This window comes from Cricetulus griseus, chromosome 6 (assembly GCF_003668045.3).
Source record: "Cricetulus griseus strain 17A/GY chromosome 6, alternate assembly CriGri-PICRH-1.0, whole genome shotgun sequence".
Taxonomy (NCBI): Eukaryota; Metazoa; Chordata; class Mammalia; order Rodentia; family Cricetidae; genus Cricetulus; species Cricetulus griseus.
This window is the reverse complement of record NC_048599.1, coordinates 102,996,364-103,016,858: the sequence shown is the minus strand read 5'-3', so window position 1 is coordinate 103,016,858 and position 20,495 is coordinate 102,996,364. Positions and strand designations below refer to the sequence as shown.

General features: G+C 41.3%; 1 protein-coding gene across 6 annotated transcripts in view; it reads left to right on the top strand.

Moving 5' to 3' along the window:
• Positions 1–20,495, top strand: part of LOC100774346 (rap guanine nucleotide exchange factor 4) — a 295,338-nt gene that overhangs the window by 185,286 nt on the left and 89,557 nt on the right. For 3 of the 6 annotated variants that reach the window (XM_027420185.2, XM_027420190.2, XM_027420187.2), the window contains 2 exons: positions 19,537–19,590; positions 19,904–20,010. In XM_027420185.2, the coding sequence (XP_027275986.1) occupies positions 19,537–19,590; positions 19,904–20,010 (161 nt within the window). Of the gene's footprint in view, positions 1–2,263; positions 2,357–19,536; positions 19,591–19,633; positions 19,771–19,903; positions 20,011–20,495 lie in introns of those variants that run through there. The other 3 variants (XM_035446478.1, XM_027420191.2, XM_027420188.2) reach the window with 3 other exon arrangements.

Below are 20,495 nucleotides of genomic sequence, written 5' to 3'. Positions count from 1 at the left end.
GCAATGTGTTCTCCTGACCATAAATATGACAGTTTATGTTGATTATTGGGGAACATAAAACTATTTTTACAACTCCTATGAGTGCCACCACCTAGCACACACATACACACACACACACACACACACGCACACACGCACGCACGCACGCACGCACGCACACACGCACGCACGCACACCCACATGGCTGGCGACTTTGCACACAAGCATGGCCACATGAGTCTAAATCTCCAGGACTCACATAAGGAGCTGAGGGTGACCATACACACATGTAATCTTAGTGCTGTAGTGGGTGGAGACCAGAGGATGGTTGGAACTTCCTGGCTGCCAGTCTAGCTCCAGGGTAAATAGGAGGTCCTATGTCAAGGAACACAGGAGATAGAGCAGAACACAAGCTGTCCTCTGCCATCACACACCTGCACACATACCACATATATACCCTACACACAGATGCCACACACCCATGCACACACAGATATATATATATATGTATATGTATATATTTCACTGTATATAGTTTATTACTCATCTTTTTCAACTAAGCTTTTAGAAAGACTTTGAAAGTAGTTTATATTGACTGAGTCATACAACGGAAGGAATTTCCTCTATAATTAACATTTTACACTTTTACATTTTATCTATGTATCTTGTCAAAGTTAGTTTTCACATTACCCCCTTCCCATTCCTAGAGTTATTTTTTTGGCCTTTGTTCCTGATGTTTTTATTTTCTGGTATCACCTCTGTCTGTCTGAGAACTTCCTTCAGAACTTCTGCATTGGCAGATGGCTGACTGCTGCCTCTCCCACGCTGTCCTTCATTGAGAGTGCCTTTGCTTCCTCTGCTTCCCTAAGGGTGACTTCCTGAGATGAAATGTTCTTCCTTCAGATCACTTAAAGATGCTAACATGGACTGTGGTCCTCAAGCCCATGGGCTACCCAGCTTTCCTTCGTGTTTACTGAATGCCTGTCTCCTTTTCCAGGAGCCCATCTAAGATACTCTGCTACGTTTAGTTATCTCCTCTTTGGCAACCCCTGGCCCTTAGACCTTTGCTTTGATGACTTTTAACTGTTTCGTAGGGTTCTGTCAGATAGTTTGTAGCATGTTCCCCCAATTGGGATTTGCTTGGTCTTTTTCAAATTTAGACTCACATTTTAGGCTCCAGAGAGAAAACACAGAGGTGGACTGCTTTTATCCAATCATCAAAATGTGCCATGTCAGTATGACCAACCACTATTGCTGCTGACCTTGCTCGCCTGGTTAAGGCATATTGCCAAGTTTCTCCTCTATGAGGTCACTGTCCCTACCTGCCCCCCTTTGCATACAATTGTGGAAGGATATCACTGTGCACAACCCATGGTGTGCTTTTAAAGGAACAGTAAGCTCTGTCTGAGTCCTTGATAGCACAATTAGCAACGTTAAGTATTTAGAATACCTTCTCATGGGAAATTTGTGTCTTTTCCATGATTATTTATTAATTCAGTCTCTTTATATATATTATTATGTTTTGTTGGATATCTGTTTTATACTTTGGGCTATAGTCTAACACTACTTGATTGAATTTGTTCCTTACATTATTCTAGTTTTAGCTTCGCTGTTCCATTACTGTTTCTTGGTGTTTTCTTTTGTTTTTGAGTACAGTCTTTTACTATAATTAAATGCTTCTAATACGTTCCTTTATCCAGTATTATAATTAATCATTTTGTCACATAATTCATTTTTCCTTTCACTCAAAGATGCTACTAGAAACTAATGTCTGGATCCCAGATGTGTTGTTGCTATTGGAACTCTAAGTTGATACAGAAAGGCAATGTCAGTAACCCAAATGCCAGGAGGGTGATCGAAAGGGACTTAGCCTTCCTTTGCCTTGGTTTCTTCATCTGTGAAATGGGACTAATGAGAGTCCCTTCCTCAAAGTGTTGCTGTTGGTATTCTGTTATTGGCTTGAAGCACCAGCATATGGAAATTAATAAATAGTTGTTCTTGCTCTCTCCTGCATCCAGAGTAGCATCTTCTGGGTAAATCCACAGACTTTGTGCCTTCTTTGTCTTTCTCCTTCACTTACTTCCATTAGTTTGTTTTGCTTTAAGTGTTCTTTTTGTGAGCTATGAACACTGGAATGATTTCCCCTCCCCCACCACCCTGCATCAGATAAGAAAACCTAAGAGCTTGTGTTTCAGCCCAGTTTTTGTTTGTGCACGTGTCTGCTTTTATAACCTAGGAAGAGTTGTGTGTGCAGTTGGGAGAAGAGCCCACACTCTGGTTCTTGCTCAGAAATCATTCTTCTGGGAACTGTACAGTCTTGGAGTTTCCTCTGCTGTGCATCCTGATAAAGATTCCCACATACTCCTTCAACAATATGGTAGGATCACAGGTTTAAATGCCTAATGGTAACCAGAGTGAAATGCCTCTCAAAGGGGCTGCTTGAGTAAAAACAGAAATGATACTCCAAGTAATTAAAGAAAAACAAAAACCATTATTTACAGTGTTTTCAGGCACTGTAAATCACTGGAGGCATTTGACTTGCAAAGTTTTGAAGCAAGAACATGTCATAAAAGATTATATCAGCCTCCGGAGGTGGACTGGCTTTTTGCCCTGGTGTATGTGGGGGACTTGAAGGGATGCACTCTGTCTCTGAACACATGGGGAGGGACCCAGGCCCAGCACAGGAAGATTTGGGGGCTGCCTGGGGAGTGGTGGGTGGATGGGGTGGGGGGTAGGTTGGAGGTGGGGGAGAAGGAATGGGGGTAAGGGGAGGGAGAGGGAGAGGGGAATTACATGTGAAACAAGCCTGTTCCCTAACTTGAATTAATAATAATAAAAAGAGAGAGAAAAAAAAGATTATATCAGGTAGAGAGGGTTCCCTCCCTTCTGGAGGAAATGTGTGAACATCTGAGCGGCTGCCTTCCCCTTCCTTCCTGAACTGGTGAAGTCCATTCCTGTGACCACCCTGCCTTCTAGAGAGAACCACACTGTGGGAAAAGAGTGGAACTCATTCAGTTCTTGGCAATCCTTTTAGGTTAAGTGGTAAGACAATGGTATATTAATAGTTGTGTCTTTATTTGGCAGAGATTTGCTTTAAAATGAAGCCTACAATTAAAAAAAAATTAAGCAGCACAAAGCAGAGATTTGTAGTGTTCCCAAAGTTCAATACAGTGAGAGACCAGATAGTGAGTCCTAGAACCCTGGGACAAGTACCCAGGAAGGCCTGTAACACTCGGCAAATCGTGACTCCCTTCCCAAGCTGACTTCATGACTGTAAAACCCAGTACAGCATTTGGGGCTTTGGGTAAGGGAGGGAATAAGGCTCTTAGTGCTTCTGGTAAAAGAGCCTGTTCTTCACCAACTCCTACAGGGCTTAACCCCAGTCTGCCCAAAGGCTTTAATCAAAGGCTGTGGCAATTAGCACACCTCACTGAAGACACTGTGAAAACCTGTGACAATCATGTCCACAGAGTCAAAGTTTCTAGTCAATAAAAGAGCATAATCACTTTTGATTCCTTCTCATTGTACTTGCAAAATTTCAAGTATTTCTATAGTCTTTCAAATGACTTTGGGGTTAAAAAAAAAAAAAAACAAAACTGCAACCCTGAGGTAGAAACAGCTTGGTTTCTGAAGTATGCTTATGCCTCCCTTAGCTTATTTTTCCTCCAGTAAAAACAAGGCTTTAAATTTTAGAGACCTTTTTCTCTTTTTTATGCACACTCCAAGGAACTAGAAAACTATGGAAGGAGGAAGAAAGAAAAATATGTGGGTTACAACAATTTTAGAAGCCCAGTATATCTGACCTACTTACATCTTTGGTCTTGGAAGGTAACATATGTAATTGAAGCCATTGTCTGCACTAATGCAACCTGATGGTGGAAAAGCAAAGCAAAGAGACCATGCTTAGGGAGCCCACCTGGTTTATGAGCGAGCTCGGAAATGGAGTTGGTATTTTACACAGTGTGCTGCTGTTCCAGCCTGCTTTCATATTTTATATGGTATGCTTTTAGGGCTTTGATCATTTTTGTTTTGATGAGCTTTGTAAAGGTTTAAAAGGTTCCTTGAAAACATTAATAGGCCTTTACTATTCCAGGAATTTTGTATAACATGGATCAAATGTACGCCACTCTTGGGTTCCCAGACTCTTAAAGGTTATCAGAGCCATTTGTTTGTGTGTTCTTGAATTTGTCCCCAGGTCGTGTTTATTGTACCTTTGGCTTGCTAGATTGTTCTAGGCAAAAAAAAAAAAAAAAAAAAAAAAAGAAAAGAAAAAAAAAAACCAAAAAACCTCTTTCAGAACTTACAATCAATACAGATAAACACACATCCGTGCAGAGGACTGTACAAAAGTCAATTGAGTGCATTATTTTCAACTCAACGTATAGGACAAAGAATCCCATCTTCTTTTCAGTAATTATTTTACCTTTCCCAATTGGGACTTATAAGGCTATTAAAATAATAGCTAACGGCATTTCAAATAGGATGCATTGACATGCTAGGAAAATGTATTTGTGTTTTCCTCTTGGAAAGTTTTGTCTTAATTGACTAATTTGTTCCTATTAATATTTATGAGTCTTAATACAGATCGACTCTATTTAAGAAGCCAAAGATAGACCACTTTTCTAAGAGTCCATCCACAAGAGACAGCCCATCCGAAGTTGTCTTCTGTGAAAGCATCCCAGTTTCCCAGTGTCCCAAAATCTTAACCCATGACATTCATATTCTTTTTCTAAAGACTGATTCTGAGGGTGTAGTGAGTGGGTGATGGAAACCTTTGGTCTAAGCTGGTAGCATAGTTATAGTACCAAATTGTTAAAAAAAAAAAAAGTTGCAATGACAAGAAAACGGTTAGATTATGACATATATATTTAATAAAATTTCTCATTATTTAGAGAAGTAGGTGAATTTTTTGACTTATTGCTGTGTAAGAGGGAAGAAATATAAATTTTTATTTAGAGTTATTATACCTCATTTAAAAATAGAGCAAACTTCATATCTAGACAGGATTACTATCTAGATCCTAAAGTAGTAATCATATTTTGCTTTATATAATTAAGATACTTTATACTTTCGGACGAGCATGCATTATTTTATAATAGAAAAAGCTGAAAGTCAAAAATTAAGCATAAGCTTCTACTGTAATTCACAGCCCAACATTCTAGTATCCCTCATCAGCACTGAGGCATCCACAGTATCATCCACAGTCTTCTTGTGTCTCGATTCAAGAGTTTTATCTCATCTCATCCCATCCCCCAGCTGCCCATCAGCCAGACTCCAGAACTCCTGATGTCTTCAGCTCCTGTCTGTGTGACTTTGGCTTTATTCTGCAACTCCATTCTGCTTCCTTTGTGTCCATAAAATCCTGTTCCCAATAAAGGCAGCCAGAGCCCCACCCACTTCAGGAAGGCTTCCTTGAGCCACCAGGCCAAGCTTTTGCCCTCCCTTTCCACTACCCCAGCACAAATCTGTCTCTTTAAGAGACTTGTGTGTATAAAATATAGTTCAACTAGTATAAGCTTAAGGTTCAGTGACAAGAGAACTATTAAATTATCCCATATACAATTAATGGCATCTCTCATTTAAAATAATCTATGGCACTATGTGATATTGCTTATGATTTATTGTTATGTAAGAAAGAAGAATTGTATAATTACACCCTGCATGAAAATAGAACAAATCCCATGCCTAGTTGAAAGGATCTCTATCCATATCCTACAAGAATAATCATATTTCACACAACCCTCTGGCCTTGGGAAGCCCCACATGGATTTTTATCAGTGCCACTAATTGGTGACAAATGGAGAATGATCACTGTAACTGTGAGTACATTTTCTTTTATTCACTCATCACTTACTAAAGAACACATTACAGGGTTTCCACAGTACATAACATTAAATGTGGCCCATTTACTTCAAATTTAGTACGTTATCTGTAGACTTTTGGCAGAGTCCACTTTTGTCTTCAGAAGCCTGTAGACAAAAATTTGTCCCTCTCTCAAGAGTCAAATAACAGGGTTTCTTAAAGGTTGAATCTGAGAAGAATCCAATCAGCTGATATTTACAAAGAAATATATGGATGGATAAAATAGCATTATGTTTTGCTAGAAAATGTATGCTTAGCCAGAGATAACCCATGAAGTCATAAAGGTGTAAAACATTCAATTATATGCTGACTTGTGTACACCTTTATTTCATTTTTCATGTGTTTACATGCCCTTGAGAGTAGTATTTGTGTCTTAAGCAAGAGGTACTTGACATTTGCAATGAGTGCTTTTAAACGTCTCCAGAAGCACCAAGTGAATAAATATTTCTGAAAATGCCATGTAGTCAGCTGGGCTCAGTCTCTAGCCTAGTGTCCTGTGCCACCTTCCATGAAGCTTACTGGTAGAATCATAAAGAAGGATGCTTTTCATGGATGGAAGCATATATGTGTTCTCTTCTCCTTTAAGCCACTCTTCAAAGGAAAATTTAGTCCCAGACCACTGCCTGCGTTCTGTAGAACAGCTGTTACACCGCCTCAGGGTCACAGGGACTGCTCAATATGAAATCTAAGACCTAATACCAAGTTTAGAGTGTCCTTCACCTGTATAATGGCTGCTAAGTGCATACTTTTTCAACTTGCTTATATGAGGAGATGATGTTGATTTCTTATTGTAACACAGACTTTTTCTTTTAACTCCTTGTTGAAACATAATATATCCACAGAAAGAGAGCACACACTTCAGTTAGGTCAATACCATTTCAAACAACAACAACAACAACAAAAAGATTCTTGTGTTAACACTGTCCAGAACAGGAAGCAGAACGAGCTGTAACTGCTGAAGACCCTCCCACCCCATTTCCACTCAGCATCTCCCTGCTCTCCTGTCGTCTAAGAGACCAGTGATTTGTATCAATGAAAACCATCTGTCACTTGCCTTCCATACCCACTCTTCCACTGAGCATTGTGTGTGGGATTTAGGCTGCATGGGTGTGTAGCTGTAGACTGTTTTAGCGTTCCAGTGTGGGAACATGTCCAATACTGCTGGAAGTGGACTGCTATGAGCAGCATGGCCTGGGCATCTTGGTTTATGGTTTTAGTGAATGTATTTGTATGTTTCTGTTGGGTCTTTATCAACAGTCAGTTTCTGAAGAGTTAAAAATATGCTTTTTCAGGTTTAGGGTCTGTGTGGGGACTTCTAGAAGTCTGCTAATCCATGAAATTATAAACAGAATTTTGGAAGTTGATTCTTAAAGTGTCGTTTTTATGTAGGTCTTGAAACTGCCCCCTTCAACCCGCCCCGCCAAAAACAAAAACAAACAAACAAACAAACAAAACTTTAACGGAAAACTAAAACCTGGTCTTGTTTTTAATCAAGGGGAAACATAAGCAAAAGATGATAAAAACAGGTAGCTACCAGTCTCAAGGGCGATCCATTTTCTAGAATTTTCTTCAATCTAAAGGGAATACAAAGGTCTTACCTTGCAATCAATGTTTCTTATTTCCAGTGCAAATTTAGAGAGAAATTTGTCTAGGAAGGAAGCAAGAACAAAGGTACAGGTTACATTCCATCATCCAGTAAACTTAGGCTCTCCTTATCCGACTATGAAAAGTGGAACTGGAATTTCAGACATGAAAAGAGGAAAATTCTTCTCTTTCTTTTCATTCCTCTGTCAGGTTAAAAAGCTCCCTAGAGATTTCTCGATGTTATTCCCATAAATATTTAATGAGTAACCTACATACAATGCCATGGGGACTCCAACATAATAATGACAGAGGTTTTGATTTTAAGGAATTCATTTAATATTCAGCAAAATAAACACATTTATAACTGTGGTGCAAGCAGCCAAGTGTGTGCAGGAGCAGAGTTTGGGGAAATGTAAAGGGATCCCCAGGGCAGACCTAGCGGATGGGGAGAGGAAGCAGAGAGCCCACAAAACAAACAAACAAAAGAACAGGAATGCTCACCCTTTTCTCCAGTGCTTCTCTCAATTGTCTCATCTAGTTCATTGGTTATAAAACTCCAAGGCACCCAGCATGAGAAAAATCACCTATAGCTAGTTGAGTTTCTATAGCTTCTCAGACCATTCCATTGTGTGTCCCAATCTGACCAATTTTATTTTTAAGAATTTTGGTGCCCAAACCTAGGATGATAACCCAAGCTTAGCATCATTTACCAGAATAATCCTCTTTGAAGTCTTCTGGGTTAAGCTTAGCCCATCTCTGCTGATGTTCTAAAATATGCATGAAGTTGACATTTGCACATTTGGAGTCAAATTAAAATGACAGAATATGATATCATCATATATTGTTATATATGGTGTGTTATTGTGTATCATTATGTTACATGATTTTAAGGACCGGTCCGTGCCCCAGGGGTTTATGAAGATATTTTCAAAATTTTGTAAGATGTGAATTTTAACTTTCTTTGAGGGTGTCTAAGATTTCTGAAGTCTTGGTTACTTATTGTACATGTGTCTGTTTGTGGTATCTGTATCTCTATTCTCTACACTGAGGTTTTGACTCTGTGGGTTGGTAATCATTCCTCCTGCTTTGTTGCCAGGGAGGGAGGGGATGCTAACTTGAATTGAGGTGTCTCCACACTTGAGAATTTCAGCCTCACTGAAAACAGTTCAGGCCCCAGTATGTGGCCCAAACTCTCCTCATCCTTGGCAGAATCCATTGTCTTTAGCAGGGTGGAGAGTCCATTGTCTGCTCTGGGGAAGTCTCAGTCAAGGGGTGTAGTTGGGTCTTGCCCTTGGCTCTATTGTAGCTCAGTCTGTCTCTTCGGTGGCCTTTTAGGGATTCTAATATTTTTATTGTCCGTTAATACATCTCCGTTCTACTTTAACTAGCTAGACTAAGAATGTAGCCTGTTATACCTCACAAGTTTGAGAGTACTTTACACTGTTGAAATTTAGATTCATTTTGTAAACTTTTCCCTCCATTTTCAAGTTTCATAAATATGGAATGTGATTTATTTTTTCTGTCTTCCCTTAGGATGTTGTTGTAGTTAGGGTTACTAATATTGTAATGAAACACCACTTAATGAGAACACCTTGGAGAGGAAAGAGTCCTCAAACAGGACAGGAACCTTGAGGCCAGAGCTGATACATAGGCCATGAAGGAGCATTGCTTACTGGGTTGTTCCTCATGGCTTGCCCAGCCTGTTTTCCTATAGAACTCAGGACCACCTGCCCAGGGTGGTACCACTCACAATGGTCTGGGCCCTCTCCCATCAATCACTAATTAACAAATGGTCCACAGGCTTGCCTACAGCTCAGCCTACAGAAGCATTTTTTCTCAGTTGAGGCTGCCTCCACTCAAAAGACTGTAACTTGTGTCAAGTTGACATAAAACTAGCCAGCACAGATGGTAAGATAAAGAATATGCTGTGTTTTAACTATTCTAGGAATCCTTATGTTCACACAATGATTTGGGTTAAAATTAGTTATTTGTAATTTAGAAATTGTAAAGCCCAGCCAGGCAGTGTGGCACATGCCTTTAAACCCAGCACTTGGGAGGCAGAGACAAGCAGATCTCTGTGAGTTCAAGACCAGCCTGGTCTACAAGAGCTAGTTCCAGGACAGGCTCCAAAGCTACACAGAGAAACCCTGTCTGAAAAAAAAAAATTGTAAAGCCTTTTATTTGTATTATTAAGTATATTACCCAAAAGAAGCATGCATTTTCTTTACTAAATGACTAGTATTTGGTTTTCATATAAAGTATTTGAGTACCCAAAATAAACAACCAAAAAAATGGTTGGGAGATGATTCCTTTGATGGAGCCATCTAGGTTTATTTAGGTAGTTTAAATACTGCTAGCTTGATAATCTCATGACTATGTTACCTTGGCCCAATCTTCAGGAAACACACACCTTAGTGAAGAATTGTGTTATAGATGTGCAGAATGCATCTGGCACTCACTGAATTCTCCAATGCTCAAATTGACACCTATATAATAGCAGTATCGATACCTTTAAGCAGAAGTAGAGAAACTCACATTATACCCCAGATCAGCAGATCCAAAATTTGCACTACAATGAGGTCCCTGTGTGATATGCAAAACATTGACTTAAGTCTCCCTCTCATCCCCACCCAGTAAGATTCTGACCAATCACAGCTCAGTAGAAACAGGCACCATTTTTCTCCCAACATTCCTTCACATACCCAAACATATAAGTTGCCTTTTTGGTCACTCTTTTTGTGACCACTGTTTGGTGATGAATAAATGAAGTCCACTAGGGGACTTTAACTCATTAATGAACAAAACCATCTATTCATTAAATAATGACTTATCAAATAGGTATGCCAAGAGCTGAGGGACAAAAGCACAAGTATGTTGAAGTTCACAAAGCTAGCGTTTCGGCGGAGAAAACAGACATGAAATGATAAGCCCTGGGTCAAAAGTATAAGGGGCTGTAGAGCAAGAGGAAGAGAATGCTGATTCCCAGAAGGAATGAGCACACTACATCCTCTAGGATGGGCAGAGTATCCTCTCTGACAAGGTGTGTTTGAACAAAGACTTGAACCAGGTGTGAGCCAGTGGCCATCTTGGACAGTCACTAGGTAGAAAGAAGAGTGAGAAGTGGCAAGGAAGGAGGGACTAGAGAACAGAGGAGATCAGAGAGCAGCCAGGAGCTAGATGACTCATACTGTAGAGTTCAACTTGCACTATGAGTAGGAAGATGAGCTTGGAGTGTTGGATTTCTCAGAGTAACATCATCTGATCCATGTTTTTTGTAGGATGTTCTAGCTATGGACTTGAGAACGATGAGGAATATGGAAAAATGGAGACATGCAGACTTCTAAGGCCACCATCACAGTTTCTAGACAAGAGAAGTCTATGGCTGGGGCAAAACACATTGATACTGGCATTGGCATGTAGCTCATGAACTTCAGCTTAGGGACTGAATTTTTACATTTTAATTACTAAAAGTGTAAATGCCTATAAAAAGCCAGTGACAATGCATAGAACTCTGTAATTCTTGAATTCATAGATAATATCACCTGGCCTGTGTTTGTGTAGTTTGGGGCTACTGATAGGTAGTACTTAGTAATAATACATGAATTAAAAAGGCCATTCCCAACCAACCCTAAATACTTACATTTTGGGCCAAAATTATTCTGGCGTTTTCCTGTGTCTTCTACATGACTGCCACTATAGCTAGTATCATAAGAATATTTCAGTCACATAGACCATCCACTATATTTTAGCAGATGTTCCATGAGCTGTGAAAAAAACCAACAACAACCCACTAACATAGCAGGAAAATAACATATGCTCTCATTTCCAGGGTCTTGTCCCAGTGTGCTGCTTTTCTTTCATTCAAAGTGTGCAGTGAAGTAGAATTTTGGAAAATTGTTATAACAAATTCTATGCAAAACGTCTGAAGGATTTGCTGGGTCTGTTTGCTTCAGCTGTATTGTTCTCCTTTTAAAAACTCATATGATATACTCATCCCTATTGCTGTGTCATTTTTTTAAACTATATTTTTCCCCACAGTAGAATTCTGAGTTTTCAGGAGCACAGGGATAATAGACTATCCCATAATTTCTCATTGTCTTTATCTTTCAGTATATGTGCACCAAACTAAGGTTAACAATGCTGAATGTCTGTCAATAAATGATCATTCAACAAATCATGCCACATCCATGCAATGGCTGCCATACAGCTATGAAGAAATGCACAAAAGTGCAAAACCAGAGGAGAAAACTATGTTCTGATATGAAAATTTTGAAGACTCTTTTTTAAGTGATAAACACAAGGTTGAGGCCAATGTGTATATCATTTGTGTAGTAGAGTAGGAGAGATCATATATTTTCCATATTAGTTTGTGTATGATAATTAGCATTTCAGCACAATTAGATTTCTAAAACATGTTATGCAAATTACTTACAGCCTTGGAAACACACTGAGAGGGAGCTGGAGCCTGGATTCAGAGTGGGTAGAGTTTCAATCATGTCTTTTCCATATTCACTTTACATGACTGGCATATTTTAAAATGTTAAATAAATGCTAGAACTTTCAGTATCTTACCACACCATATTTAAACTAGAGACTTTAATGGTGCAGATAATGGCCCTAGACTGACCACTAATAAGTGCCCATCCATGAGCACGTTGAGCATGAATGTGAATTTTAATCATGGTCTCTGTTTCCCAAGAGTAAGGAGCACACTATTCTAAGATGTGAATTACATGGCTAGGATTTCTCAGAATGGAAGTCAGGGTGATGGAGGCCAAGGCTTAGATTTTACAGAATGTAGATGTCCATAAAAATTACAATTACGAGGGTAGAGAAGGCAGGACAGTGGCATTTGTGGAATCTTGTGGTTGATTGACAGATATCTCATCTCTTCCTACTCAAAGCACAGATTTAATAGGAAAACAGTGATACCTTTTGTAAGAAAATCTGGGCCAACTTTTAGGAAAAGAGAAAACAAAACAAAATGGCACACCTCTCCCCCTCCTACACATATACTGTTGGGCCCAAAGGAACTGTTTTGGCTGGTAACTCTCAAACTAAACATTTTATTTCTTGCATGGCAGAGGCACAGCCAATTAATTCCCTAGGGTTTGTTTGTTCTGGGAAGCTGGTATTTTCTTTCCTTCTGTGTATGTGTGTATGCTATTGTGTGTGTGTGTGTGGGGGGGGTGATGGGTGCTTAGAGATGAATACATGTCATGGCGTATGTGTGAAGGTCAGAGGGCATCTTGGTGGTCCCTGTTCTTGCTTTCACCTTCACATGGGCTCTGAGGAGCAAACTCATTTAGGTCATGGAGCTTGTACAAGTGCTCTGCCCACTGGGGAATCTCACAGCTCTGTATTAGATTTTCCCTAGTGTGCATCTGAGCACCTCTGTGAAGGATTTTTGTTTTGCTTTTGTTCTTGTTTGTTTTTATTCATTCTCTGCTTGGTGTTCTGTGAACTTCCTAGGTCTGTAGTTTGGTGTCTGTCATTAATTTTTGAGGGAATCTGAATCATTATTAAAGTATTTATTCTCTACTTTACAATGTGGAATGTTGAAGTGTAAGCCAAATAAACCCTTTCCTCTCCAACTTGCTTTTTGGTCATGGTGTTTCATTGCAGCAATAGAAACCCTAGCTAAGACACACCTTCTCCAGCAAGGCCACACCTCCTAATCCTTCCCAAACAGTTCCATTAACTGGGGACCAAGCTTTTTAAACATGTGAGCCTATGGAGGAATTCTCATGTAAATCACCTCATAGGACTTTAGCCTGAAGTTTTCTGTTAATCTATCCAGAAGATGGGTGGTACTTAATATTTGCTATAGTACAAGAGGTCAAAAGTCTTCTTAAAAAGAGTTAGAATCAGGAGAGATGTCTCAGAGTTAAGAGCACTGGCTGTTCTTGCAGAGGACCCAGGTTCTGTTCCTAAAACTGAAACATGGTAGCTCACCACCCTCTGTAATTCTAGGGGATTCTTATGCCTTCTCTGGCTTCTGAGAGCACCAGGCATACACGTGATACATGGATGTATGTACAAGCAAACATCTGTACACATAAAAAAGCAAATAAATGAAAGGAAGAGTTAGAATCTTGCAGCTCTTTCCACTGGACTCTACTATTTTTATGTTGGTGCTGGGAAGGTATGAGAGGGCTAGTAAGAGTCCTGTTAGTAGACGGCCTGTGTTCCTGCCTGTGATGTTCGTAAGTATTTGTTGTTGTTGTTTTTGTTGTTTTATATACTTTTCTTAAACCTCCAGATTATGGAACCTTCCTTTTAAAAATAATTTTTATTGAGAATTTTATACATACATATATTGTGTTTTGATCAAATCCATCCCTACTCACCTCCAACTCCTTCTCCATCCCCTACTACTTTTCTTTACTAACTCCCCTCCCCGTTTCTCTCCCCACCGAGTACATTTATCACTATCAGTATGTGTAGGGGTAGGACTATCTACTGGAGGGGTATGGGTACCCTCAATCAGTTGTCAATGGCTTCTTCTCAGCTAGGGGTGAGACCTTATGGTCCCCACAACTGCCTCTTAGCTCCTGCTCTCCCACTCAGCTAAAGTCAGGATGCTAAATCCCCTTTTCCAGGCTGGGTCTGACAGTGAGTCACCTCCTGGGGAGTGGGCCTTTGTTTTAGAGAATTCACTCAGTGTATTTCACACATACTCAGCCCCTCCTCTCCTGAGCTGTAACCATGAGATCCTGCTAGGGTTAAAGTAAACACAGAATTGTGGGGCCCACTGAAGACCACTGCCCCTCACCAGTGATTCTTAGGAAAGCTGGTCCACACTTAGCCTCCGGCAGTTCAGCAGGAGCACCTGTCCTTGTGTTGGGCTCCTACCCCTGTGCTACTTCTGCTATAGGTCAGCTGACTTCAGCCCAGGTGGGTGCCTGTCTATACCTGCAAGTCCCAGGCTGGCAGTGTAGACTGTAGCCTCCATTCTCTGATGCATCCCAGAGACGTTATTTTTATTTTTGCTCAGCCTTCCAAGCTCCTTGCATTAGCACATTTCTCTGTAGGCCAGTTTTGAATTAGGAAAGTCTCAGAGGAAGAAAAGCCTCACGGAGAGACGCCGAAGGAGCCTAGAGATGGTGTGCCCATGATTTCACGAATGGAGAAGCTTAGTTATTTCAGAGTCATGGAATCTGCCTATGTGAATTGTATTTCATCTGTCAGCACCAGAGTGGTGACCTTGCGGTAATGACAAGAATGAGGCGAACATTTCAAAGGCTTGGTTGCATTATTTCAAAATATCAAAACAGGGGATGTTAACTCCTAGAAGCATGTCATTTTCACTGAGAAATTGAATGTTCTTTCTCTCCTGCTCATCAGAAATAAGAAAGGCCATGGGACTTGAAAGCCATGGCGATGTAGCATTTATTTGGGGTCTCAGGTGCACTTGCTGACCGTGAACCCATGGAAAGTTCAAGAGCTCATTTAAATCCGGCACTTTCTTCATCCTAACCCTCAGTTTAGCCTTACACATTGCTCTGCACACCATAGGCCTTCGTTAGCTCCCTGGATCGGGTTGGATGAGACTGCCATGACTTTTTATTGCCCTGGATTGCCAGCGTCCTCCCTGAGCTCTGTGTCCCCATTCTTGCTTGTTATTCTTGTCTCTTGGCTTAAGATGTTGTGCCTTGCAAAAGACTCCTGTGAACAAACACTTGACTAAAAAGAATCACCCTGTTTTCAAAGGGGTCTGAATATGATTTTTCGTGAGGCCTATTACAAGGCCTCATCTACCTCATTATATCTACTTGGGGGTTATTGTGCACCTTGTAATAGAAGCTAAAATTCATATTTTTCATCACCCGATTAGGATTTCTGAGTTGGCTCAGATGCCAAAAGGAATATTTTTTCTCACCGTTTCCCCCTTTCACTGGTAATAGAAACATAATAAAAAGCAGCTGAAAGAGAAGCCCCCTTCCCTAAGACAAACAAAAACCAATTATGGTTAATCCTGAGGGAAGCCTTCAGGGGAGACAGCCAAGAAAATGCTGGAGGCTTCTGCCCTTATCTGTCCTTCCTGCCTGCCTTTGAGGATCACATGTTCACAGCCTGGTTTGGACTCTTTCGTGCCCACAGGAATTTCTATCAACACATGAGAATGTGTTGAAATGTACGCAATTTAATCAGAGAGGGCCCAGAGCTTGGCCAGCCAGCTCCTTGTGCTATGTGCATTCTAGCTACAGGTCAAAGCAGAGGGGAGCTCTTGGACACAAACCAAGCCATCATTAATGAAGCCCCTTGCTGTACTGGCTTCCCATCTGCCTTTCGCTTTGGTTCCCAACAGGAAATGTGCCTGGAGGATATAGGCCAGCAAGCAGGTGGGAGGGTTGGTGTCCCGCATGGCAAGGCTCTGTGAGCCCATGTCTGTGGCTGCTGTGGCCACATTGTAGGGCTGGCCCTTCAGATGGCTTCTTTGTCCTTTCCATGATCTGAAAGGGGCTGGCCTCTGGAGGCATGTGTCCTGGCTCCTCATCCTTCAGGCTGGTTTTCTTGCTTTGGTTCTCACTGATACCGCTCTATTGCTGTTTCTCTCTCTCCTGTTTAACATAATCATTGATATAATGAAATGATTCCCTCGTTTCTCTAGCCTCTGACCAGAGGGAGAATGGTTATGGGTATGGATATCCTCTTGGCAGTGGATAGACTGGTGGCATCAGTAGCAGTGGCCGTGTCTCAGGGGTTCTAGAGGCCCTCCAAGTCCCAGTATCTCCCAGGACACCTGGTGATTTTTTTCTTCTTCCTCAGCACTCTTCCCAAAGGCTTTCTTTTGCCAACATGGGATTGGCTTAGTGGGTCCGGCTGGCTTCCCCATCTTCCTCCACCTGTAAAACTATTTACCAGCAGAGAAATCCTTCCCTGATCAGGTCTCTAAGTGGTTTCTAGTCTCCTGGGTGGACTTCTGTGACACCCTTCTTCTGGCACATTTATGCTATCCCTGAGGGAACAGTTTCTTAATGTAAATGTTTCGTTCTTATAAAGTTGCTTTTTAAGAAGTTAAGCCTGACTAAGCATGCTGTATCCTACCAATGGGTATGATCCCATTTAGTAAAAATGACAATTTATTGCCAAAAATTCTTTCGACCAAATCTGATGCCTGGACTAGAAGGGCTGACCACGCATATTGAACCTTTTCAGTGAACTTCAATCAAACAAAATACAAAATCTTCCAACATGACAGCCGAGACATTTCTAGAAGAAAAGGGGTGGTGGTGGTGATGGAGGCTGTAGTGGGAGTGGTGATGGTGATGGTGATGGTCATGTAGGGTTCCCCTGACCAGGCCTTGGCCAGGGATGACTTCTCAGGCTGTCTCAAGTCTGTCTGTATCAACAATCACTCCCAGGCACTGGCCCGTTCTCAGACCTCCTGAGTGAATGTAATAATCACATCAAAGTCAGTCCTGTCCTCTGAAGAGAACACTTTCCCTGTTTCCCTTGCATGTGTCCCTCACAGGCTTTACTTAAATAGAGGGACATCCCCTCCTCAAAGCACACATTCATGGTGCTACCTCAAACCAACATCTCTGAGGTCAGAAGGTTTTGAGAGCTTTGCTTTTCAACAGATGAAACAGCCTGCTGGCCTGGAGCTGGCACTAGGGTGGTCTAGCTGAGAGTACCTTGTGTACCTTCGGTGCTTTTAGAAGTCGCAAATCAAAGGCAGAGTTTTGGTGGAAGCCTGATGCATCACCCTGCTTTAGTAATGCTTCCTTTTCAAGGCTCCAATGAATCAAAAAGAAAAGAAGTCATTGAACAAAGTAAACTACGCTAGGTACCACTTGTTAGCATTTTGTTATATTATAGTAGAAGCAACTAAAATGTATGTAGTCTTCCAGTAGTCCCATTGAGCTCACCAAGAACAAAAAGAAACAGCATTTTATCAGCCCTTCCTTAGTTTGGGCCTCCTCTTGACCTCCATCTTAGCCAGCTTCTCCAGACGAACTGGAAAGAAGCCTCATAGGGGGCAGGGGGGTCCAGAAAACAAACCCTCGCCTCTGTCTGCTCTAGACCTCTTCTTCCAGAACAGGAAGAAGGGGTGGGTTTCTAGCATCATTTTGTAGAGCAACCAGAAGCTTTTACAAGTTAGATCCATAACCGGGAAGCCTCATGGATATATGACACCACGTGTGTATAGAAGGGACAGGATCACTGGAGCTGACGTTCATAACTGGGAAGGTCACAGCCAGCTTTAGCCGTGTGTTTCCAGGGTACCATAGCACCGTCTCCCTGGCTGGCCAGTGGTCTGAGTTAGATACAGGGCTTCCATGGTCTCACAGCTCCTCACCCATCAGCAGGTCTACTGTAAAGAACACAGGAGCTGCCAGGGCATGTCATTTTGAATTGGACCACATTGACATCCTTTGGTCTTGTGGTGTGCTTGCTCTAAGTGCTGTCCTGCCCGCCCATACACCATCCCTTTCAGTGGGTGGGGTCTGCTGGATGCCAGTCCCATGAAGAAAATGTTGAAATGGGTAAGTTCAAAGAGTCATTCTAAATAGATCTATGTCCCATCTCTGCTGGCCTTTAAAGTTTAGGATTTATTTCCCCCTTTAACTCTGCTATAATGTTAAAAGCACTAACCCACCTGAAATTTGTCATTGATAAAAGGCAAATATAACATTTATGTGTGTATATTCACATTGAGGTTTAAAGCATTTCTTAAAACTAATAGTGACCTTCATCTCCCTCCATGGTTGCATATTTTAAATGAGAGATAGAGATGAACTCACCAATGCATTTTCACTGTAATTAACTCATTTGCAAGAGGCAGGGAGGTGTTGATATGAAGTGTTATAATCTTTGTCAGTGTTTGGGAACTGCCGTAACAAACCACCACTCAGTGGGGTAGACGGAAATAATCAAATCAATGAACCCGTGCTGTATTCCAGACCTCCAGTGTGAGCCACTGGGTTGAAATGGAGGCTCGGTAGGATTATGCTGCCTTTGGAGGGTTAAGGGGGCTCTTTTTTTTTCTTGTCTGTTCCCCTGGGGAGGCTTCTGCATTCCTGGGTCCTGGCCTTTTCCCTCTTCAAGGCCCCTGAGTTGCGAATCCTCCTCTTCTGCTGTTGGGTACTAACATTCAGCCTTCTGTTCTTACATCTTATAACATAATGCCCCAGGAACACCAAGCTAGCCTCCACCTTTTGATCCTAACCACACCCACATCATTCTGTTGCCAGGTAACCCAGTATGCATAGTTTCGGGGGATAAACATGTGCACATCTTTGGGGAATGTAGGTAAGGAGCCCTAGCCTACTAAAGTTCCAAAGAAATCAAATCAAATCAAACCATGCTGTCCGAAAGTGTTACAAACAGCATTGTAACTATGGCTCTCCCACCACCTTTGACCTGAAACACTGCAAAGGTCATTGTCAGCTGTATGAGATAATGAAGGTTAGTGGTTCCATTTTGTAGACTCCGATGTAGACTCAGATGCATCCCATCTATTGGCAGGATGAGTTTCATATGAAGAGTGCCATCTAGATCCTGGGGCTAGTCTGACTGGCGTAGACTCTTAAAGGCTGCACACTTTTCTCAGAAAAAGATAAGTGCACCAGCTGCCTCCCTTGGGTTCTAGGAGCTTGAGTGCAGGAAACTACATGTGAAGATAACAACAAACAAACAAACAAAGCATTGTGGAGAAAGAGTCTTAACTACACAAGAGAACAAGGAACGGCTCATTCCCACCCCAAATCAATACTTTATCCGCAGCCCAGGGCAGGTCACTATAACCTCTGACTGTTTACTTTACTTGCTTTCTTCCCTGTCCTGATGTTTGTTAGGCTTCAACTAGCTGCCTTTTCCCTTCTCATTAAGCCTACAAACACTGAATCATTCCTGTTTGGTTCTTTTTTTTTTCATTTTTTTTAAAACAATTTCTATTTAAATGTTGGCAAACTGAATGATCCAATTTTGCCCTTTGAATGCCTGTGCATTCAAGTTCTTTAGGCAGCTTCTCTCTCTCTCTTTCTTTTAAAATTCTATTTTGAGTTTCACAAAAATTGGTGTTTCTTATTATCCACAACCCATAATTTTCTTTACTGAATTTTTTTGTTTAATTTTCTTTTGCTTTAACATTTTATTTTTCAGACACCTCTCATTGAACCTCACGTTCCTCTCCGTCCTGCTAACACCATTACCAAGGTAATGGGACGTAGGTGGGTTGATGAGCCATCCAAGCTTGCTCCTTAAGTACCACTGGAGGTGGTTCCTATGTCAGAGCATCGTGTCAAGGCCCCTCATGCCCACTTCCTAGAGTCAATAAATATGCAGCATGTCTCAATTCTCGACATAAAACAGTGACATGTCACACGAGTGAACAAAGTAAATATGTATGAGTGAATTGTGTTTTTCTGTGCAGACTCTGACTAGAAAGTGGTTTAAGAATTCCCTGGGTCTATTTCCCTTCCATAAACTCTCCTTTTCCATCTCTTCCTCCCATCTGATTAAAACCCAGGTCCCTTCAGAGAAGATCCTCAGAGCTGGAAAAATTTTACGAATTGCCATTCTCTCTCGAGCACCCCACATGATAAGAGACAGAAAATACCACCTAAAGACATACAGGTATGTTTGCTCATTCTAATGGGCTTGGCCCCTCCAATTCGTGGTTTAGGAAAGTGGGGGCAAATAGCTTCTGTTATAGGACCCCCAGGGTTTCAGCCTAAACTTGATTTAGCCTCAGCATTGTTGGCTAATGTGTACAGGCATGAACACAAGAGGAGAAACTTGCCCTTGTGTTTGTTTGCCAGCATCTTTCAGTAGACCTGCTAAGTTCAGCTAGCATCCACACAGTTCTTACTGATGCCCCATGATGAAACCAGGCCACTTGTCACTTGTGATCTCAGTTTTTCTCCACCACAGCCCTGCTAGAAAGGTGTAGCCAGGTGTGTATTCCTTTCTCAGATGACAAAACTGACCCAGGGCAAAAAGATTAAATAGCTTCCCTTCACAAATCATATATCTAGAGAGTACACAAGCAAGACTTAAACCAACTATGGTTGATCTCCAAATTCAGTGATTTTTTTTAAGTCATAGTGTTACAAACTCTG